At 39.9% G+C, this 24,079-nt stretch overlaps 1 protein-coding gene across 3 annotated transcripts in view; it reads right to left on the bottom strand.

Moving 5' to 3' along the window:
* rbm27 (RNA binding motif protein 27) overlaps nucleotides 1-24,079 on the bottom strand; it is a 152,205-nt gene that overhangs the window by 76,625 nt on the left and 51,501 nt on the right. For all 3 annotated transcript variants that reach the window (XR_009645550.1, XM_060837360.1, XM_060837361.1), the window contains exons 9-15: nucleotides 14,746-14,895; nucleotides 13,127-13,271; nucleotides 12,130-12,292; nucleotides 8,818-9,027; nucleotides 6,529-6,672; nucleotides 4,993-5,118; nucleotides 724-798 (exon numbers count right to left, since the gene is read on the bottom strand). Coding sequence is in view for 2 of the 3 variants with exons in the window: in XM_060837360.1 (XP_060693343.1) it covers nucleotides 724-798; nucleotides 4,993-5,118; nucleotides 6,529-6,672; nucleotides 8,818-9,027; nucleotides 12,130-12,292; nucleotides 13,127-13,271; nucleotides 14,746-14,895 (1,013 nt within the window). In the remaining variant the exon portion in view is untranslated. The remainder of the gene's footprint in view (nucleotides 1-723; nucleotides 799-4,992; nucleotides 5,119-6,528; nucleotides 6,673-8,817; nucleotides 9,028-12,129; nucleotides 12,293-13,126; nucleotides 13,272-14,745; nucleotides 14,896-24,079) is intronic.

Raw genomic sequence — 24,079 nt, 5'->3', positions numbered from 1 at the left:
TTCATATGTTTACAGATTTATTCTGAAGCACTGCTGATTAATCTTCCACATTTTATACTCTAAACTGGAGATATTCCCAAACTCTGCTGTCCATACCCTAACGTGCAGCATATCCAATTTATACCCTCCCACTGCTCAATGACCTACACTGCTTCAATTTTAAAATTCTCATCCACATGTTTAAGTTCTTAATTGACCTTACCCTTCCCGAACTCTGCAATCACACACGCCTCACAACCTCCAAGATATCAACACTCCTCTAATTCTGACTTCATTCCCAATTTTAAATGCCCCATCATGCCTTCGACTACCAAGGTCTGAAGCTCTGCAATGCCCTCTCCAAACCTCTTATTTCTTTTGAGAAATTCTTAAAACCTATTTTTGGTCATCTACCAAATATCTTTTCTTGAGGTTTGGTATCGTGTGAAGCACCCCAAACTGTTTTCTTACCTCAAAGGCACAATATAAATACGCGCTCCTGTTGAAAAGTGCTGTTGTGAATATCTATATCAGGCTCTTCACAATTCTTTAATGTTTTATGCTGCCTTTCATTTTATTATATTCTAATATTCCTTTTAAGTATTTATTTCCCCAGTGAATAGTTAGGCAACCATTTAATATCAAAGTATTTACTTGGTAAATCTGGCAAGCAAATATTCTTGAATGCACAGCAAAAAGTGAGGATTGACAGAATTTCATCAAAATTAGTCTAGATGTTCTTACCTTCTGGCACTCAATTTGTTTTTCTAACATCTCTTGTTTCTTTTTCCGCATATCTTGCTGTAACTTTAAAGCTTCCTAAAATTGAAAAACAAAATCAAATGAATGATCATCACTTCAATTCAAAGTTTGACTTGTGCGCAGTGATAAATTTTCATTTCGTTTGTGAAAACAGTACTCAAGATGTAAACTTTCCACTTTTTATGAAGGTAATTGTTCAAAATTAGGATAGATTCTCAATGAAATAATCCAAAAACTCTCAAGTAAAGATCATATATGTCACCGATGAGGTACAGCTTTAATAATTATTTTTTCCTCAACAAGAAAGACAGAATCTAATTCCGCAGTTCCAGTATCACTCAATTAAACTATGAGCACAATTTTTTACCATCTTGACTGAATAATTAATTTTAATATTACATTCTCTATTTCCCACTTAATGGCCCACACTCGGCAGAATGTGCCTTTCATGTTAAGGGCTGTCATTCTCACCTCATCTAGGGAATTCAGCTCTCTGATCCATGTTTGAACCAAGACTGTATTGAGGTCAGCAGGTGTGTGGCCCTGGGTGTCAGTGAGCATATGATTGTTGAGCAGATGCTGCTTGATAGCAATGTTGCTAACATCTTCCAATACTTCGTTGATGATATGACAGTTGACTGATGAGGCGGTCATTGGCTGGGTTGGATTTGTTCTGCTTTTTGTGTACAGGACAACTTTCCACATTACAGCACTGGTATCTACCTGACAACGTACTGGAAGATCTTGGCAAGGGGAACAGCAAGCTCTGGAATCTTCAGTGTTCTTCAGTCTTTTTGCCACAGTATTGTCCAGCCCATAGCCTTTGCACTATCAAGGGGGTACCTCTAGTTTTCTTGATATCACATGGGAGTGAATTAAAATTGCTGAAGACTGACATCTGTGACGCTGGGGACCACTGAACCAGGGTGAAATGGATCAACCATAAATGAAGGTAAGCATCCAGTATGCTTAATTCATTACCCTGTCTACCCGTGCTGACACCTTCAGGGAAGTATGGACTCGTACACCAAAGGTCCCTTTCTTCCTTAGTACTCCCTAGGGACCTACTATTCATTGTGTACATCCTCCCCTTACTGGCCTCCAAAAATGCATGACCTCATACTTATCAAGAGTGAATTCCATCTGAAATTGCTCTGCTTAATTTACCAGCTGATCAATATCAGACTGTCGCCGGAGACCATCCCCCACACTATCAGTAACACCATCAATTTTTGCGCCATCTGCAAAGCTTCTAATTATACCTTCTAAACTTACATCCAAGCCATTAACATACATAACAACAACAAGGATTTGCACCAATCCCTGTGGTACACCGCTGGTCACAGGTTTTCAAATCACAAAAACATCTCTCTACCATCACCCTTTGTCTCCTGTTTGCAAGCCAATTTTGGAGTCAGTTTACCAACTTGCCTTGTCCCATGGCTCTTATCTTTGCAATCAGACTTCCAAGTGAAACCTTTTCACAAGCCTGACTGAAGTTCACATTAACCATATCAGCAGCACCATCTTCATCAGTCTATCTAGTCCCCCTTTCAAAAAACCTATCAAATTCATCAAACAGGATCTCCCTTTAACAAATCTGTGATGACCACTCCTGATCAATCACTGCCTTTCCAAGTATTGTTTAATCCAGTCCCTCAGAATTTTTTGGAATTATTTCCCGATTACTGATATCAGATGAACTGGTCTGTAATTACGTGGCCTACGCCTGCTGTCCGTTTTGAACGAAGGAACCACATTTGTTATCTTCTAATCATCTGGCACTTTACCTGTGGCCAGTGAAGTATTAAATATCGACATCGGGTATTAAATACCCAACAATCTCCTCCCTTGACTCCCAAAGCATCCTGGGACATATTTCATCAGGCCCTGAGGGTTTATGCACCTTTAAGCTAGCTAAAACAACTAACATCTCCTCCTTATTAAATATTAAAATGTTCTAAAACCTTACCATTCCAACTACAATGTCTCCCTCTCCTCTGTGGATACAGAGGAGAAGTGCTCATTCAAGACATCACCCACATCCTCAGGCTCCAAGTGCAGGTTGCCCCTTTGACCTCTAATAGGTCCCACTCTTTCCCTGGTAATCCTCTTACTCTTAACATACTTATAAAAAGTCTTGGGATAGAAGATAAGCTTTGGGTAGTTAGGAAGCATGCTGTTCACACTAAAAACAGCCATTTCAACCACAAACAACTCAACACCCCTCCGCTGCTGCACCCCACCACCCCCCCAACACACACAACCCCACCAACCTAACAAAAAGCCAATAATGGCAAACTGAAGAATGCAAATATCTTTGAATGCGAAGGGAAGGTCAGAATCTCTCACCATCTCCATACCCTTGACTTGATGAAAGAGGGAACTTGATGGATTAAGCCCAGACAAGGCCCTGAGTAACTTTTGGAGTTGAGTCCTGACTGACTTCAAACAATGACAATCATCTTCTTTTGTCTTAGGCACTGAAAAGATTTCCCCTGGATTTCCAATCATTTCAATTTTGCTTAGGCTCCTTGATGCCCAATCAAATGTTATTTGGTGCCTGTCTGCCACTCCGGTCCCAGCACAATTAAACCATTGGCAGGGATGGTCTTGGATGCCAGTGAACCAATTGATGCCCTCATGATGGCGATTAAGGGCCCCATTCACTGCTGTCAGGATTTAACCAATGATAGGGCAGGCCCAGCAAGTGCCCGGCCTTGCAAATTTCATTTGCAGGCTTTTTGTATATGAGGAAAATTTCTCCTTAAGAAACTTTGTAGGTTGAGTGGAAAGCTCCCCTAAAGTTTAGATCCCTCTCTACCCACTCCACCACCCAATGTTGATCTCTTTGCAATGGTCTCTCAAATCCTACGATTTAACAGAAACATTGCCTCAAACCAACTAATGGGCAAGTACAGAAGGTAAGAAATCAGATAACTCAAGTAATTCAACCCCATTGGCTGTAATGATAAACAAATCTTGGTTGGGTGATGACTGAAAAGTATGAGTCACTGATTATGCCAGGTTGTTGTTTGATTTGTTGACTTTCCCAATTTTGGCACAAGTTCCAAGACTTATTGAGTAAATCCTTGCAGTGTTAACTGAATGCATATTTGTTGTGTCTGGTACATATGTCAATACTGGATATTTCATCAGATTGTATTCTTCTTGCAGACTGGAGAAGGATTGTACCTTTTCTTCCCTCAGTACACGTGATGGCATTTTTTGTCCATCATTTTTTCACAATATCATTTGATAGCAATATTGTTATTCCAGGTATATTTAATTAACTGAATTCAAATACTGCTACAACAATGAGTAAGTTTAGGAATTATAGAAATTCACATTTTAGTGCACTATCTTTACATGTCCAGGCCTCTGGACTGCCAATGTAGCACACAGGGATCAGTGTGTTCTTCTGCATGAAAGACAACACTAGCGTAAGGTGACAAATAGGATTTTGGCCTTTATTGCTCAAGGTTAGAATTTTAAAATAGTAAAGTCTTTTTACAACTGGTTGTATGTTTCAGGTTGTACCTGGAATACTATGTACAGTTCTAACTTAAAGGGTTTACTGGCATTTGAGATGGTTCGAAAGAGATTCAATAGACTGATTTCTGGAATGAAGAGGTTGACTAATCAAGAATTGCTGAACAGATTAGACCTTTATTCATTACAGTTTAGGAAAATAGGAGATGTCTTATTGTTTGAGGGGGCTTGATAGGATACATATTGAGATGTTGTTACAACTAGCATGAGAATCTCAGATTGGCAGTACAGTTACACAGTCAGGGACACCCATTTAAACTGAGATAAAAAGAAATTTCTTCCAGAGCATTGTAAATGTCTGGAATTCTCTATCCCAGGGTGTTGTTATCACTGAAATTATGGAAAGAGAAGGTATACAGATTTTTGAAATAACTGGGGAGTTGAAAGCTATGAAGAGTTGGCATGATGGGGGTTCAGACTTGGGGGAGATCAGCCATGATCTTATTGAATGGTAGAGAAGGCTTGATGGACTAAATGGCCTACTCCTGATCCTATTTCACATGTTCTTAAACTATTCCAGTAGCATATCACTATGCCACTGCACTCTTCTGCTGTTCTAGGAGCTTTCAATAAATCTGCTTAAAACGATAAATTAAATCCAGCATTCAAAAACTCACTTGAAAGTGCAGGAAATTTAGTTCATAAATGAAACGAAGTGTGAAAGATCACAAAGAATACGGGTAATAACTTCGAGAGTACCTGTTTTTTCTTGAGCGCTTCTTTTGCTTCAAGTGCTTTACTGGATGTAACAGGAGATTTATGATTTGTCTTTGTGACTGCAGTACTATACCCTGGCTTTACCAGGCTTGTGGAGGTAGGAGGTCCCTAGGGGAAACAAAGGTAACAGAAAAAAACTGTTTTGTCCAATCTATCAGTAAAAGCAGCAAAGTGATAGCAGAGAAAACTTTTTCAAACAGCAAATGGTCAGTGCATGGAATACACTGCCTGAGTGTGTGGTGATGGCAAGCTTAAGTGAAGCACTGAAAAGGGAACTACATGATAATTTGAAAAGATACAACATGCAGGGATATAGAGAGAAGCAGGAGAATGGCAGTAGATGATTTGCTCATATCCTGGCAAGTCTGATGTGTTGCATTACCCCTTTATGCCCTCTTTGACTAACATTTGTCCTTCTTCAGTTTAGCAGAATCACTCTTAGTTCCTTCCATTCCAAGTGCAACTAAAACAGCTCCAACCAATGCATCGTATCCCAGCCGATGCAGCACATCCGAAAATGTGTTGCTGGTTAAAGCACAGCAGGTTAGGCAGCATCTAAGGAATAGGAAATTCGACGTTTCGGGCATAAGCCCTTCATCAGGATTGAGGAGAGTGTGCCAAGCAGGCTAAGATAAAAGGTAGGGAGGAGGGACTTGGGGGAGGGGCGATGGAGATGTGATAGGTGGAAGGAGGTCAAGGTGAGGGTGATAGGCCGGAGTGGGGCGGGGGGCGGAGAGGTCAGGAAGAAGATTGCAGGTTAGGAGGGCGGTGCTGAGTTGAGGGAACCGACTGAGACAAGGTGGGGGGAGGGGAAATGAGGAAGCTGGAGAAATCTGAGTTCATTCCTTGTGGTTGGAGGGTTCCCAGGCGGAAGATGAGACGCTCCAATGCAGCACACCCGTCAACATCATCAAGGATATCTACTTAGCCCCCATCCCCTTCTTCATCCACATGCTGCATGTGAGCAACAATACTTATACACTGGATCACTTTTCATATGCACACTCATGAGAACAAGCTCTACCAGTCCACCACCAATGAACCCACGTTGTACTCTTCTTCAGTTGTCAGAGTACCTGTTCAATATCCAGTCTTAGTTCAACTAGAATTAACATTAGTTAACTCAATTTGGTTCAATTAGATTAAACATCATGGACACAAACTGTTGCTGCTGGTTTGTTTCAAAAATTCCATACCTCAGCTCCAGTTCTAACTTGTAGACACCATTAGGCTGAACTGAATTGAAACCTCAGCTGAAGATTGAATATGATGCTGAGTTTCCAACTACATCTGGCCTGCTGCTGAGACCCACTGTCTGCAATCTTCCCAGCATCATTCCCTTACCAATGAACTCTACTGCCTGACTCATACTTGGCTTCCTGTTCACAAAGCAACAAGTGTAAATGTTTTGTCCTTTTCATTAAAATTCCTATAAAACCTAGCTGCTCTCTACTTTTTCTGCTTTGAAGATGTTAAATAAATGCTAGAAGAGAAGCATTAATGTGAAACAGTCATTACCTGTGAAGCTTCTCCGCCAGCCCCAAGCTGGCTAGAACAGGTTTGTGTTCCATCAGACGGATTTCCAACCAGGGAGCCAAGTCGTTGCTTTACTGTTGCATTTGTTAGTACAAAAGATCCTGGGCTTTGGTTTCGGTTTAATATCTGAAACATAGATAATAAATTTGTGATAACAGGTGTTAAAGTTCAACACATAGCTTTTTTGCTCACAATCCATCTTAAAAATCTTATAATCACACGTTTGTACATTTGGAATGTGATTGAAGCATTTCAAAAACAGTTCAAATTGGGTGAAAACTGACTCTCATATCATTTTACGTTAGAGTCATTATGGTATAGTAAGAGCCCCTTAAGGCCCATGAAGTCTACATTAGCTGTTGAGTTCAAAGTTTAAAATACAACCTCATCCTAAGTAGTAATAAAATTTAAGAGGAATTACTAAGAAACAATACCTTTGCAATTTTATAAGCACAAGTTGTAGCAAACATGCACAAAGTAAACTATAATTAGACTGATTACAGAAGGTAAATAAAACTTCCTAAAGAATTCCTGTAACACATGTAAGCACAGAGTGAAATCACCAGCTGCTAACTTTCAGCAGAAATCAGATTTCCAACTTCCCACTTTTTAAAACACTTCTAGTCCAATTGAAATCAAGCAACAATCACCTTTGCAGGTTGTTCAAACGAGGCAAACAGCTGAAAGAAGGGAGAAAGAGGAGAAGTGATGGAAAATATAAAAACAAGCAAAAATGTAGGTAAAGAAATCACAGACATTAAAGAAGATGAAAAGTAACACAGGAGATAGAAACACTGTCAATATCCTATTAAAAAGGGTGGTGTTGAAATGGTTTTTGGTGGTAGTGGCTTTAAGAGGCAGACAGCCTTTCGTTGTACCATCCTCAAACAACACAGAATCAGAGATGCTCTTTAAATCCACTATCAAACATGCTGTCTGCTTTGAATAACTCTTGATGATAGGCTCGAGAGTGTGGTGCTGGAAAAGGACAGCAGGTCAAGCAGCATCTGAGGAGCAGGAAAATTGACGTTTCAAGCAAAAGCCATTCATCAGGAATGAGGCTGCGAGCTGAGGGGGGAGAGAGATAAATGGGAGGGGGTGGAGGGGAGGTAGTTGAGAGTGTAAAAGGCGGATGGAGGTGGGTGTAATGGGGATAGGTTGGAGGGGAGGGTGGAGCGGATAGGTGGGAAGGAATATGGACAGGTAGGATTGGTCACGAGGGCGGTGCTGAGCTGGAAGGCTGGAACTCGAATAAGGAATATGGAGGGGAAATGAGGAAACTGGTGAAATCTATATTGATGCCATTAGGTTGGAGGGTCCAGAGGCGGAAGATGAGGCGTTCTTCGTCCAGGCGTTGGGTGGTCAGAGAGTACTGATGGAGGAGGCCCAGGAGCTACATTTCCTCGGCAGAGGGAGAGGAGGAATTGAAGTGAAGTGTCCGGCCACGGAGCAGTGGGCTTGGTTGGAACAGGTATCCCAGGGATGTTTTCTGAAGCGCTCAACAAGTAGGATTGATGACAGGCTGCTGAGCATGACACTGTGCAGAGTATATGGAAAGTTCCTTTTTGACAGTGATTATATCTACAACTGCTGAACTCTTTGCTGTACTGAAGTTCCATTTAGATGTAACTGGATGAAAAGGATACTTTAGTACAGTACTTGGCAACCTATCACGTAAAATATACGAATTCCCAATGTTTTTTTTAAGTGAGTCAGCATACCCTATACCAATAACCGATTTAGGAGAAAAGCACTTACGTTTTGCCAACTACATCAAACTAGCACACCATTTTTGAAATAACTCGTTCAAAACTGAAATTCATTATGGGGTAATTGAGAGCGTTAAAATGTATCTTGCTACTTTACACTGTAGCAGACAAAACAAACAGGATCTTCAATCACTGTGCATCAATACAAAGGACAAAATCAATTACAACCATGGTTATTGGAAAGTAAGTAACTTCAGGATTGGTTTTGAACTTTTGATATGAGGTCCAAGTTACAAAAAATTGGACTGCCCATTTCAGTAAGTTCACATCTCACTGGATTAGTACTTAGTATAAAATAACTTGGTAACATTTACTAGTTCTCAAAACATGAGCGCACATGTATAATTAATTTTTCCAAATGGGTTGCATGTTCACATTTAAACTCAATAAAAAGATGATGTTGATATGGCTTCCAGATATGAAATCAAAATCTTTATGCCAAGTATAAAACATGTGTCAGTTTGATTAATAAAGATTTAGAATTGCAGCAAATAAACAGTACCTTATGAACAGTGCTATGTTGTGACACCGCTAACTGTTGTGCCTGTACTTGCTGATGTGATTGCTGCTGAACTCCATTGTTCTCTCTGTGCCAGTATACTCTAATAAACCTGTTGTTCAGTACTGCTGCAGTACTGGAAATAGCCCGTTTTGCTTCCTCATTCTGAGAGTACTGAATAAGAGCTGCTTCAGGATCACCACTAAATGCAACCTGGAGGGAGGATATTGGCAGAAAATTGCATGTTAAAACATAATGCTTGTACATTGATCTGAGAAAGATGATAGCTTAATCTTCTATTTTTGGCTGAGAACAACTTTTAGCTGATCCAAGCATGATTCTTGTGCCATTAAAATTACAGCTAAATGATCTTGTAGCAGGGATAGCATCCCTTTGTCTCGCCCAAAGAGTCCACGTTCAAGCCCCACCTGTCCCCAAGGTATATTAGAACACACAAACAGGCTGATTAAAAACACTTTTTTAAAATTCAAACCTGGTGTAAAGTTAGCAGAAATGTTTCTAAACAATTTGTGCATGAGCAACTGAGCTATAGTCATTCGACTCCTCGATAAAAATCATGACCTGGTAAATTATTAAACTTGTCTACCCTAATACAGTGCAATGGCTATTGTTCTAAAATGTTAAGACAACAAAACTGCATGTTGAAGAAGAAAATATATGGGTGCAATATCAATATTTCAGCAATCATATTTATGGTCCTGAATTGCCTTTCAACTTTGATGGCAGTATCATTGAACAGATTTTTAAAACCATCAAGAAAACAGATTATATTGAATTTAGTTAAGAGTCATGAACTGAAACTTTTTGATATCATGTGGTAAGGATGCAACTTGAAATTTTCCTATTTGAAAGCTGACTGTTACATGATTACAAGTTGTTACTAAGGTTTAGAGTTAAGATTATGGAGAAATAAATTTCACCAGTTTGCAACCAAGCTTGCATTAATCACCTCTGTTCTTCATGACCAACAATGGTCTTCAGGAACACTGTTCCTACATTGACCCTGTCTAGCCCTATTAGAACTTTATAGGTTTCTATGGGATAACAAACATGTCCATCCATTCTTCTCGAGTCTAGTGAAGAGACCTAACCAATCCAGTTTCTCTTCACTCATCACATCTAGCTGTCTCATCAAGTCTATGCCAGCTCTTTGTAGAGTAGTTTAGTCAATTCCTTTCATCTCTAAAACCATGAAGATTTATTCCCTTGAAGTGCGCATACAACTTCCTTTAAAGTCATTTATATTTTCTGCTCTTGGGCAGAGTTCCAGCTCATTAGCACTTGTTGAAAAAAGACATTTCTCCCTTTCATCACCCTTGAATCTCTTGCCAAAAGTCAAACGTCTACATCCTCTCTTCTTAAGCAGTGCCTCAGAACTGGGAATGTCTCATTTCCACATCAGATCTTTACATTTTCTGAAGCAGATGATAATTTTATTGGTCAACCATTAGTCATGGCCACATGCAGATATTCAAGGGTTGGGCATATAACAATGTTCCTGATGACTGGGGAGTCCAGAAGCAGTGATTGCAATTTAAGGATACTAGATTGGCCAGGTAAGACTCAGATGAGGAGAACTTTCTTCATCCACAGAATGGTGAGCTTTTTGCATTCTCTGCCACAGAAAGCAGTTGAGGCCATAACAGTGAATGTTTTCAAGAATGAGACAGATATAGTTTTTGCTGTTAAAGGGATTAAAATGGGATGAGAAAACTGGAACAAGACACTGAATTGGACATCAGCCATATTCACATTGAATGATAAAATCAGCTTGAAAGACTGGTAGAGTTTTTGGGGTTTACGAACTCTCCAACACCTCAACCACCTCTGTATGCCCCTGACAAAGTCTCTCAACGTGTTTGGCACCTTTCAAATGAACCTTCTTCATTTTCATCTCTGTAGAAAGATAGGGGCCAAGGACAGGGAAATGGGGTTAAAGTGGATGGACATTTTGGTTGACATGGACCAGTTTGAGTCAGAGGGCCTGTCTCTGTAGGACTCTATGACTCTATTTTGGTTGGTCACAAGGCTGGAATAGGCAGAAATGCTTGACCTCTTTCGGGATACCCTTAATGAATCCCCAAAAATCTTTCTCCTAGAAGCCTCCTGATGTAGAGTTCAGAATAGAATAGCTGCTTCAGGAGTTTAGTGCCAGGAATATGAATGATACATCTCTCCCCCAACTGACTGAGATCAATAACAAGATTTTGGGAAACATCCTTTTGTCCAATTTACTGGAACAGTTTCTTTGCCGTCGTTCTCCAAACTGGTCATAATCTTGTATACCTTTACCTGCATCTACCCTCAATCTCCTTCACTGCAAGAAAACAATCCAAGCCTCTCCAACCTAACCTTGTAGCTAAAGACCACATTCTAAAAATTAATCATTCGATTAAAAGATGGATCATTTTATTTTGAAAAGGTGAATTCTAAACTTGATGGCAATATTTTTAATCATTATTATCCTTCCTTGTTCTTGCAGTTACTTTGTAAGAAAGTATCTAGTAAGTGTTTAAAGACTAAATAGAGACCTTTAATATTAATAAAACATTTTCTTTCACCATACAGGATGCAGTACAGCTAACTTTTTATTAACTGCTATTTGTGGGACTAGGAGCATGCTGGTTGATCAAATATTTTGGATAATCCAAGAAGAATGCATAACCATAGCAAGCCCTGGCCAACTGAAGCTTTGAGACATCAACATCCCTCAAGCATCTATGTAAAACCATCAACACATGCCTAAAATCCATGTAAAAACACAATAATTAATAGAAATGTAATGCAGGGAGTATACATATTACTGTTATACTTTATTTACATCATAAGTACTTGGGCATAGTGGTATTTGAGAGATATAGTTTTTGCGGGTTGATCAGGTACCAGTTAAGACACAAATTTGCTGTATTTTAATTCAGCCTAAAGTCATCTTGATACAATTCAATTGATTTGGATTGGATGATTTGATTTGCCAAAAATACTCAGGAACAGTTAAAGGCTGGCTGTCAAAGTTAACTTTGAAAGTAAGGAGTTAAAACACATGATAAAAGAGAGTATTACATGCTTTTATCTTGCAGATGGAATAGACTTTGCCTCAATGGTGTAGTTGGAAGTCAAAAATAAGCTAACATTTCAATCATCAGCAGTGAAACTTCTTTCTTTGATGTATAGATTTTCATCTGAAAGCAGGTGACTGTTCAACAGAAATATCTAATATCAATGCTCCTTTACAAACTTCAGGGAAAAAGATGTTTTTTCAAAGGAACTAAAACTCTTCTGGCTCAATCTCCTTACCTGAATATTGACAATAGTACCAAATTTACTGAAATGTTCATTGAGCTGGGTAATGGTATTCATTTCCCTTGGGATTTTGCGGACCTCTAGCTTTGTGTTATCATAGGTGTGTTGAGTCTTCTTCTGAAATCCTTGCTTGTTTTGATGATTGAAGTTTTGCCTGCTGAATTTTGAAAAAGTGCAACATTTACATAATGACAAAGAAAACTCAAGCATCTCATAGTTAGGATAAAGATTTGCCTGCAGCAAAGAGAAATTTGAGAAATTTGCTTGTGTTAAAGTTAAATCCTACTTCAAGTTTCAGTTTTGGAGAAAAGAAAAAGAGTGAAATCTTTGCATTCATTAAACTGCTACTTGAATATCCAACTTCCATCAGCCTGATGATATGAAATATTAATGCCAATTTAGAGATGTGAAAATGGCTAAAATAGCAAACTGGCACATATAAAATATATAATTACCCCACACCCCAACCTTCCCCTCAAGATTCCATAAGTTCTATAGTAGCAGAATCGTATTATGCATCAAAGGTGATAAATTTCAATTCAAAAAACACACAACACAACAAACTTTCAATTTCAGCATACCAAGGGAACGTACAAATCAAAGACCAAACTTGCATTCAAAATTCAAACCAAATTCATATCTTGTTTTCTAAGTTGCTCTTTGACTTGGGATTAGAAGAGAGATTAATGCAATATGTCACATCATGTTTACATTAAAAGCAACAGAAACATTATATTAATAAATTAATCTATGGGATGGGTGAGAATAAATCCACACCAAACTAGTGGAACACAATCCTTCTTGCTGCTGATTGCAAGACCCATGTGTGAAGTCTGGCCTCCATACTCATTACCCAGTCCATGTAAAACCAGTATTAGAGTATTTATCCTTCAAAATATATGTGTCATCCATTCCTCACAGTGGTAGCTCCTGCCCCCGAAAAACACAAACGTTCACAAAAACAACTTTGGATATAACAGTCCAACATTACTTTTCCATCCATGGTTTTTTTGAAGGTGGTCCATCCACAGTTACAACAGTCCTTTTTCTAGATTCTGGTTCAATAACTACACGTGAAACATTGTTGCTTGTTGTAGCAGCTAGAGCTATCTCAGCTTGGTTTATCTTCACAGGCACTGCAAGTGTTAAGAAGATGAACAACATCTGTTAGTCATCTAAATACACAAACAACATAACCAAGTTGTACACAGCATACCAAATACCTTCTGAAATGTGATTTAGTTTCAATTTGGTTACATTTTAAAGTCAAAGCTACCCATCAGATCAAAACCATGAAGTTACAAATTCTCAATTGACATCTTCGGCATGCAGCTTCATGGAGGTAAAAATAGAAAATGATGTCATGCTAGCATCTCAGAACAAAGACATTGTGCTGTGCAGATACAAAAACACTTCAGATGCACTTGGTGACATATTATCTGCCTCCATCACGTGGGGTTCTACTGCATCTGATTTCAGGCTAATTGGCATTCAAGGTCGACAACATCCCTAAAAACCAATCCAAAATACAATGACCTGCAATTAACCTGACCATCATATGATAAAGATTGAAAAGTACTGGAAAATTCCTTGACAGTAAAAAAAGACCGGAATCCATTTCACCTTGTTCAAGTCTATTAAAATTCTCCAGATTAAACAGAAGACTTGCCTCACACTAAACTGAAAAGCTAAAATACTTAAAACTAAAGACATTTACCAAATCAAGTTAAAATAGGAAACAGCATTCATTCCGCAATTTAAAATGATCCAATTAAGACGATACCATCACTTTGAAATGCAAGCCAACTCAACTATAATAAAATTTTGCAAGAGTAGCTGTTAGCCCTTCTTGCTTTTGTATATTGCAAAATACAGTACAAACTGTTTACTTATCTATAAACTAAACTTTCTGAATTGAGAAACAATAATTAAGTATAGCTCAAGGTTTAATGTCATTAATTGTAGGGACAGGGGGATCAGGTGTAATTTGTCATTTAAATTTGGGATTCTGAGAGTTGGCTAATTCTGTAACTCAATGTATAATTTCTGTTATTAAAGGTTTTGTGGATTGTCGTATCTTGGTGCTCAGAGACTTTTAGGTGCAGACTCCCAAAATATGGATGCATCTTACAAACCATTGTTTCCTCATCATAAATTCAAGTTATTCAGTGTTTCAGTATGTTTTTTACACTATTCAAATGATTGAGATTAACAATACAGTTCAACTCACATGGAGTAGAAACTTCTTGGTTTCTCTACAACCAATTTAGCACATGAATTAACATTTTTGGAAAAACTTCTTCTGAATGGTTGTGCTCAAGAAATGTTTTTGCAAAGAACAAAATTCAGATATCTTAACCTCACCACCATTATCAGACCTGAAGGCTTTAAACAGTATTTCTCTCAAATCATTTTCACAATGTGAGCACTGTACAAAATCAAGACTTAGGTTAAAAAAGTCTTCAACACTGTCAGAATGTCCAAACATGTCAAACTTTCAGTCCTGTGACAACTCCTACATTGCAACAGTATCTTGTAAATAATAAATTCTCAAACTAACTGAAGACCACCTGATAATTACATGTCATAAACAAATGCAGTATACTTTACCTCGAGACGGGCCATCCATGGTGCTGGACGTTAAGCCAATCAGATTTGGGCGCTCAGTCTGAATTCGTGGGATGTAGTGTCGATATGGAGGCCTGGCACCGCCAGTAATACTGGGAGCTTCAGGGTTATAGCCGTCAGGCTCATAGTTATCTGAAACAGAGAAGCCGTATAATAATCTTTTACTGAACCTAAGTGGAACAGAAAGGTGGTATGGAAGCTGGTCATCACGGGTTCTCAGAAGTGTACCTTTAGAAGTCAAGCTTAAATTAACTGGAATCCAACTATATGCAATTTCATAATTGCTGGCAATTATTTAAAACTTCGTCTACTGCACATGGAAAGCACTGGCTATACTAACTGGCATTTCTTGTTCATCTCCAATTGCCAAGAGAACAGATAAGGCTTAGCAAATTGCTGTGGGTCATGGGTGAAATACAGACCAGACCAGGCAAAGGTTGATTAATGGAAGAATGAAGCTATTTAATTGAATTGAACTTGCCTTTATTGTCAAATATACTCAATGAGTTTAGTGAAAAGTTTATACGTCGTCACTTACTGCACCGACATAGGTGCAAAGTACCTAAGCACAACTTATTTACTGACAAGATCTTAGACAATAGAGAAATATAATGTCCAACATTGCAGAAATTTGAGTTCAGAACACCCAAGCAGGTTTTTAACAACAATCAGCAATGGCTACATATTGCCGTTAGGTCAGCTGTTTGAATTTTGTGAAAATCGGGAACAAAGTTCACCATCTGCCATAGTGCGATTCGAACCCATGACCCCAGAATATTTAAGCAGAGATTCTGAATTACCAGTTCATTACCATGACACCACTGTTTACGTCTTATCCTAATGAAAAACAATGAATGATTCAACGCTACAGCCAAAAATTTTAGCTCAAGAATTCCCAACTGAGGTTTGCCAATCCAAGTAGTGCTACGATAGCTGCTATCGCCAACAGCCGAGTGCCCTTTGAAATGCGTTTTGGTTCAACTGGAAGGCATGTTCTAATACAAAAAGGCTATAGATGGAATACACTGTTTAAAAAAATTATTAATTATAATTACACGTGTTAAAAAAATGGGTTGTGTTTTTATCACGATAGTGTCAGTATCTGTTTTGACAAAGTGGGGATTGGTGGCATTTTAGACACAAAAGGTCGAGAACTGGTAGGCTAATCAACTACTCAGTCAAGCTCGATTTCTGCTGTTTCAAAAGTGAGAGAGAAAAGATATTTTTCTTTACTTTACCTCTTTTCATCAATTCCCCCATGGTAGGTGAAATGATGAGAAGTTGAGATGAGAGATGGGGTGGTAGGGAAGGAGAAAAGAGGGAGGGTGGTGATGAAGAGAAAGAGATAACCCACCCCCCCAAAAACATTTACAAACTGCTCCCCCGAGCCTGGGAGCATACACAGTACACGTGAAAATGAGCTCACTGCATAAAGAATTTTGGAAGCACTCATTTAGCTGCTATCAAACTAGGATTTAAAAAACTTTATAACACAAACATTAAAATTGCATACAAATCCAGCTGCCGAAAAGTGAATATGTGAAGTGAAATGTGAAATGTGTTATGTAATTTCTAAAATAATTAGCATAACTCCATCGTAACAGTTCTGGTGTTAAAACAGCATGTAACCAAGCCACATAGACCTTTAAAGTCCGAAATGTAGCTATCTATCTATGCCTAAACATATAATCCAACAGTGCTGATGCCATAGATACCCCAATGGCTCTCAATACTCAGGACTGGGAAAAGAAAAAAAAAAGTGGAAAACCAAATTCTAAAGGAGCAAACACACTTACACTGCACAGTGGGCGGCACGGTGGCACAGCAGTTAGCACTGCTGCCTCAAAGCGCCAGAGACCCGGGTTCAATTCCTGCCTCAGGCGACTGACTGTGTGGAGTTTGCACGTTCTCTCCGTGTCTGCGTGGGTTTCCTTTGGGTGCTCCGGTTTCCTCCCATAGTCCAAAGAAGTGCAGGTCAGGTGAACTGGCTATGCTAAATTGCCCGTAGTGTTAGGTAAGGGGTAAATGTAGGTGTATGGGTGGTTTGTGCTTCGGTGGGTCGGTATGGACTTGTTGGCCGAAGGGCCTGTTTCCACACTGTAAGTAATCTAATCTAATATAATTTTCCCTGCTGTCAAGCGCTCATTAGTGAAATTCGAACATGAGCAGGCTTTTCAGCTCATTGAATGGTGGAGCTGGCTCAATCAGATCACAATTAATCATTTAGCTCAATATCACATATTCTCCTGCCATTTTAATATCCCTTTATGCCACTATTCTCCAGAAATGTGTTTCTGTCTTGCACCTCGTAATGTTTTCACTATTGCTGAAGTCAAATTAATAGGTCTAAGTGGTCCATGTTCCACCTTCCTTTCTGCTTAAACAGTAGGATTATGTTTGCTATTTTCCAGTCTACAGGAACCTTTCTTGCATATACTGAATTTTACAAGATAACTGAAGAAGCTCAACAGGTCCACAGGATTTAACCTTAAGTTCAGTTATTTTTTCAAGAAGTACGGATTTACTACTGTCATTTATTTTCATCAGCCTCCGATTGCTCAGTATTCCTGGGAAACTTTCTTCAGTGAAGAGACTTAAAGAAACAGTTTAGTTTCTCCACGATAAATTCTACTGTTTCAATCTGTAATGAGTCCACAATCTTTGTTTTTGTTTCCTTTTCATAGTACCTAAAGAAGATTTTACTATCTACCTTTGTTTCTCACAAGTTTATATGCACACTCTCTTTTCCCTTCCTTATCAATGTTTTTGTCGTCTTTTGCTGGGTTCTTAAATGCTTACAATCCTCATACTTTTCAATTTTTTCTGGTATCCTTATAAACCAATTTCCTTTGAGCTAATGCAAGCTTCAACTTCTTTCACTTGTCACATTTAATTTACCTTTCATTTGTAAGTTTGTGCCTTGAGGAAACTTGCATCCATTGCACAAATGTAGCATTTCTTTAACTATGAGCCATTGCTTGTGCAGCAAAATGTTTTTTGGGTATTTCTCCAACTCACCATAGGAATGTATAAGAGACAATTTGGCTAAGGTCCTTCCTTCATATTGGAGACCCTAGTGTCATAATGAACTGTACAAAATGCCAAATTCTATTATATTTAGGTTATGTTCTTCCCAAGGTTCCTTTGCGTCAAGATTATTACTTAGCTCCTTCTCATTACACAACATACAAACACATAAAATAGGAGAAAAAGCAGAACTTTTAGCCCCTCGAGCCTGCTGTCATTCAATAAGATCACAGTTGATCTGTCTGTATTTTGAATTTCATATTCCCATTTAGCAAGCAGATAGCCTTGCATGCCTTTGCCAAATAAGAATCTACTCACCTCTGCCTTAAAAAATAATGAAATTGACCATACCTTCATGGTGACCTCAAACATTGAAGCAATGTCCTCTAATTCTAGACTAACAGTAGGAAACATACATTTTACATCCACCTCGAAAAGGGCAATCGTGAAGATATACTCTTCACTTAAGCCACTTCCCATTCTTCTAATCTTCAGTGGGAACAAACCCAGCCTGCTCAGCAATCCTCAAAAGATAAAACATTCATTCCAGGTAGCAATCCAGTAAGCCTCCTCCAAACCACTTCTAATGCACTTGCATCTTTCCTTAAATAAGGAGAACAAAACTGCACAAAGTATTCACAATGTATAACTGAATAACTAAGTCCTGTATAACTGAAATGTAGCCTCCTTATTTTGATCCATCTCCTAATAAAGGATAGCCATTGCAAAAGTCTTCCTGATTATGAGCTGTAGCTTTTGTGACTCGCACTAGAATACACAAAGCCTCAGAAATACACACCTCAGAATTCTACAGTTATTTCACTAATACTTTTCTTCTTCATTCTTCCTGTTCAAGTGAATAATCTCACATTTCCAACATTATACTCGATCTGCAAGATTTTTACTCATTCACTCAACTTTTGTATATCTGTTTACAACTTCATGTCTTTTTCACCGCATATTTTTCTATCCATTTTGGTATTAACCTATGAATTTAGCAACCATTACTTTGCGCCCTTCCTCAAAATCATGCAACAACCATCAGCACCAATTCCAGTCGAACAGGATCTCCAGTTGACTCCTCAAAACATTGCAACAGCAACCTGTTCTCTGCAGCATTAGCACTGACTTGGTTAACCTAGTTTATGCTTAAAAGTGAAGGCACTGCATTACGCATGTTCCATGCAGCTCTAATTTCTTGCCCAACATTACCACAACCATATAAACAATGTTTGCAAATGTTTGATGCTGTTTGCTGTCTGATGAACACATCAAGTTTGGCAATGATGCCTCAAAAATAGGACATCGATACTCATTGACATTTTCCCCCACATGAACAGCCACTAGTTGGTGAGGCAACATGCAAGCAATACCTCTAAAACCGAACCTGATAACTGACACCATTGTCCAAGGAGGCAAGAAAACTGACAAACTTAGAACATGCACCGTAATCTTACTAAAACTAATGAGTAGGCCTGACACAGAAATTTCATCTGCTGTTGGTAAAGCCTCATCTAAAGTTTGGCTGTTGGCTTCCAAGAGCACAATTTAATGGATGATGGAGATGATGAAAACAGGGAAAGGCTTCAGAAATTTGAAGCCCAAAGGGACTTGGGAGTCAGAGTTCTAAGATTGTCTTAAGATTAAAATGCAGATTTAATTGGCAGTTAGGAAGGCAAATGCAATGTTAGCACTAATTTCAAAAGGACTAGAATACAAGAGTAGAGCCATACTGCTGAAGCTGAAGGCCGCTCTTATCAGACCGTATCTGGAACGCCGTGAGCTGTTTTGGGCCCTATACCAAAGGTAATGTGCGATGGCCTCGGAAGGGATCCAGTGGAGGTTTACAAGAATAATCCTGAGGATGAAGAGCTTATCATATGAAGAAAAGGTTGAGGACTCTGGAGTTTCAAAGGATGGAGACTGTCAGGTCTCACTTCAATATACAGAATACTGAAAGGCCTGGATATGATGTTTCCACGACCAGGAGAGACTAAGGGCCAAAGGCACAGTCCCAGGTTGAAATGGCTACTCTTTAGAACGGAGATGAGGAGGAATTTCTTCAGGCAGACAATGGTTAATCTGTGGAACCCATTGTTGAAAAGGGCTGTGGAGGGCAAGTCATTGGGTGTATGCAAGGCAGAGATGGTAAGCTTTTGATTGGTAAGGGGATCAAGGCAGGAGAATGGGGTTAGGAAATACATCAGCCATGAGCGAATGGTGGAGCAGAGTCAAAGAGGTGAATGACCATAATGTACCTTACGGTCTTCTACCCAGCCACTCGAACAGTCAGTGGGAATTTGCATCCTGCAAATGCTGAGAGTCACATAGCTATTTAATATTTTTTGGAGTGTTAATTGGCCATAGCGGGGGCTTTTGCCCTTCACTCAGGAGGACATTCTGCCTCAAAGCACAAGCAGCACCACCAAGATAATGGCAGAGTTAGGATGGGTCGGGGGGTGCTCTAACTTCAGGAATAAAAGAATGACTAGGGTAGGAATAGGTCCAGTCAAGGATAGTAGTGGGAGGTTGTGCATGGAGGCTGAAGAGATTGGAGAGACACTGAATGAATACTTTTCGTCAGTATTGACTCAGGAACAGGACATTGTTGCTGATGTGAATATTGAGTCACAATTAATTAGAATGGATGGCTTTGAGGGATGTTGGGAAGGGGTGTTGGAAATTCTGAAAAGGGTGAAAATAGATAAGTTCCCTGGGCCTGATGGCATTTTTCCTAGGATTCTATGGGAAGCAAGGGAGGAGATTGCAGAGCCATTGGCCTTGATTTTTATGTCCTCATTGCCTACAGGAATAGTGCCAGAAGACTGGAGGATAGCAAATGTGGTTCCCTTGTTCAAGGAGGAGAGTAGGGATAACCCTAGTAACTATAGGCCGGTGAGTCTCACTTCTGTTGTGGGCAAAGTCTTAGAGAGAATTGTAAGGGATAGGATTTATGAACATCTGGATAGGAATAATGTGATCAAGGATAGTCAGCATGGTTTTGTGAAGGGCAGGTCGTGCCTCACAAACCTTATTGAATTCTTTGAGAAGGTGACTAAGGAGGTGGATGAGGATAAAGTGGTAGATGTGGTGTATATGGATTTTAGTTAGGTATTTGATAAGGTTCCCCATGGTAGCCTACTGCAAAAAATATGGAGGTATGGCATTGAGGGTGCGTTAGAGGTTTGGATTAGGAAATGGCTGGCTGGAAGAAGACAGAGGGTAGCAGTTGATGGTAAAGGTTCATCTTGGAGTGCAGTTACTAGCGGTGTTCCGCAAGGATCTGTTTTGGGACCATTGCTGTTTGTCATTTTTATAAATGACGTGGAGGAAGGGCTAGAAGGTTGGGTGAGCAAGTTTGCGGATGATACGAAAGTCGGTGGAGTTGTTGACAGTGAGGAAGGATGTGGCAGGTTACAGTTGGATATAGATAAGCTGCAGAGCTGGGCAGAAAGATGGCAAATGGCGTTCAATGTAGGTAAGTGTGAAGTGATTCACTTTGGTAACAGTAACAAGAAGATGGAGTATTGGGCTAATGGTCGGATACTTGGTAGTGTGGCTGAGCAGAGGGATCTTGGTGTCCATGTACACAGATCTCTGAAGGTTGCCACCCAGGTAAATAGTGCTGTGAAGAAGGCATATGGTGTACTGGCTTTTATTGGTAGAGGAATTGAGTTCCAGAGTCCTGAGGTCAAGTTGCAGTTGTATAAGACTCTGGTGCGGCCGCATCTGGAGTACTGTGTGCAGTTTTGGTCACCGTACTATAGGAAGGATGTGGAGGCACTGGAACGGGTACAGAGGAGGTTTATCAGGATGTTGCCTAGTATGATAGGAAGATCGTATGAGGAAAGGCTGAGGCACTTGGGGCGGTTTTCATTGGAGAAAAGAAGGTTCAGGGGTGACTTGATAGAGGTGTACAAAATGATTAGGGGTTTAGATAGGGTTGACCATGAGAACCTTTTTCCATGTATGGAATCAGCTATTACGAGGGGGCATAGCTCTAAATTAAGGGGAGGTAGGTATAGGACAGATGTTAGGGGTCGATTCTTTACTCAGCGAGTCGTGAGTTCATGGAATGCCCTGCCAGTAGCAGTAGTGGACTCTCCCTCTTTATCGGCATTTAAAGAAGCATTGGATAGGCATATGGAGGATAGTGGGCTAGTGTAGGTTAGGTGGGCTTGGGTCAGCGCAACATCGAGGGCCAAAGGGCCTGCACTGCGCTGTATTTTTCTATGTTCCAACTTCATGGATGTTTAGGTGGATGGGGAATGTGATCTTGAAGGACAGCTAATAATGCTGCCCCTCCCACCTCCTGTCTGATGCCTGAGCAGGGTATCCTATTGGACTTCATCTCTGTTGTCTGCCTTCTCCTACAATTTGAAAAACTGAAGACAGGCAGGAAGTGGCCCTCAGTGGGTTACTAACTGCAGGTGGTGAAAGTACCTACCTTCTGCTTTCCTCACACCTTCATCATCTCATTCCTCACTCATAGCCTGTATTTGTACTCTTTTCCTTCCAGATACCCAAGAAATGCTTCCTGAACAAACAGTGTTGAGAGAGTGATAGGACAGTAGAAAACAAACTGGCACTCAATTCCACATCTGCAGCCACCAGCTCAAATACTAACATTATACATACCTTGAGAAAAATCCTGAGGCAACATCTGCATATCCTGAAACATTAGGCAAACCAAGGTAGTTATGAAAAGACTTGAGATGCTACGGTCAAGTTTCATAAGAGTTCTACCCAAAGGACTTACATGAGAAGTTCAAAGCAACAGAGTACAATTGTGTACTGACATGCAGACACAGTGAATGTGCGTATGCCCTGGCAGATCTACCAGAGAGCCCATTAGCTGTGTCAGAGCATTGAGGAGCCTGGCACCCTCTTCATGCCGGACTTTCTCCTGAACTTGGGAGTTCAACCTTTCCAAAATGGAAATGATTACTATGATTGGACATAACAGACAAATGCCTCCAGCATGGCTGATGGAGTTCCCTGTACTTGCACTTAACTCCCTGGACACCTAAAAGTTTATTAACATCTGACATGAACATCATCAATGACTGAGCATTTAGAGCTCTCAATACAGAATTTCAAACATTCAGAATTCTGAGAGGAAATTTCTCATCTCAGTCTGTAAGAGCTTACCCCTTATTCAAACCAGATAATGTTTGGAAATGTAAATGGCAGGAGATAACATGGTAAAAGAACAAAAGGAGTGGAAAGGTGGAGTTATGAGACGATGGAAAAAATATAATGATTATAGTACAAGAGGAATGGCAAGTGAAGGGCTGTTCAAGAGAGGGTAGTGTGTGGTGCTGGAAAAGCACAGGTGGTCAGGCAGCATCCGAGGAGCAGGAGAATCAACGTTTCAGGCATTAGCCGTTCAAGAGAGGGTATGGAATAGCAAACAGCCAACAACTCAAATAAATATAGCTTCAATAAGGATATTAATTTCACCACAAATATTTTGTGGGTCTCCACTTGTCTAGAAAATATTGTGATTTTTAAAACAATGATCGTCACACACCATTTATCATCTCTTGTCCATTCAACTCTCTACTGAAATTCGTATGAAGTCTTGGTGTCTCCCCTGAAACTTGCTTTCTCACCTAACTATGTTATGATTAGCAAACTAGCAAACTGTACAGATGGTTGCTTCCAAGAAAAGTGCTGGATGTCTTGAAACACAAAAGGTGGATAAATTTCCAGGACCTGATCAGATGGACCCTAGAACTCTGTGGGAAGCGAGAGAAGTGATTGCTGGGCCTCTTGCTGAGATATTTGTATCATCAATAGTCATATGAGATGCCTGAAGACTGGAGGTTGGCTAACTTGGTACCACTGTTTAAGAAGGATGGTAAGGACAACCATGGAACTATAGACCAGTGAGCCTGACGTCGGTGGTGGGCAAGTTGTTGGAGGGAATGCTGAGGGACAGGATGTACATGTATTTGGAAAAGCAAGGACCGATTAGGGATAGTCAACTTGGCTTTGTGTGTGGAAAATAATGTCTCACAAAATTGATAAGGGCAGAGTGGTAGATGGGATCTACATGGATTTCAGTAAGGCGTTCGACAAGGTTCCCCATGGGAGATTGACTAGCCAGGTGAGATCTCACGGAATACAGGGAGAACTAGCCATTTGGACACAGAACTGGCTCAAAGGTAGAAGACACAGGATGGTGGTGGAGGGTTGTTTTTCAGACTGGAGTCCTGTGACCAGTGGAATGCCACAAGGATCAGTGCTGCTCCCCTATTTTTTGTCATTTAATAAATGATTTGGA

This window comes from Hemiscyllium ocellatum, chromosome 16 (genome assembly GCF_020745735.1).
Source record: "Hemiscyllium ocellatum isolate sHemOce1 chromosome 16, sHemOce1.pat.X.cur, whole genome shotgun sequence".
Lineage (NCBI taxonomy): Eukaryota > Metazoa > Chordata > Chondrichthyes > Orectolobiformes > Hemiscylliidae > Hemiscyllium > Hemiscyllium ocellatum.
Note: the sequence above shows the minus strand (reverse complement) of the source record. Positions and strands in the feature narration are given on the sequence as shown.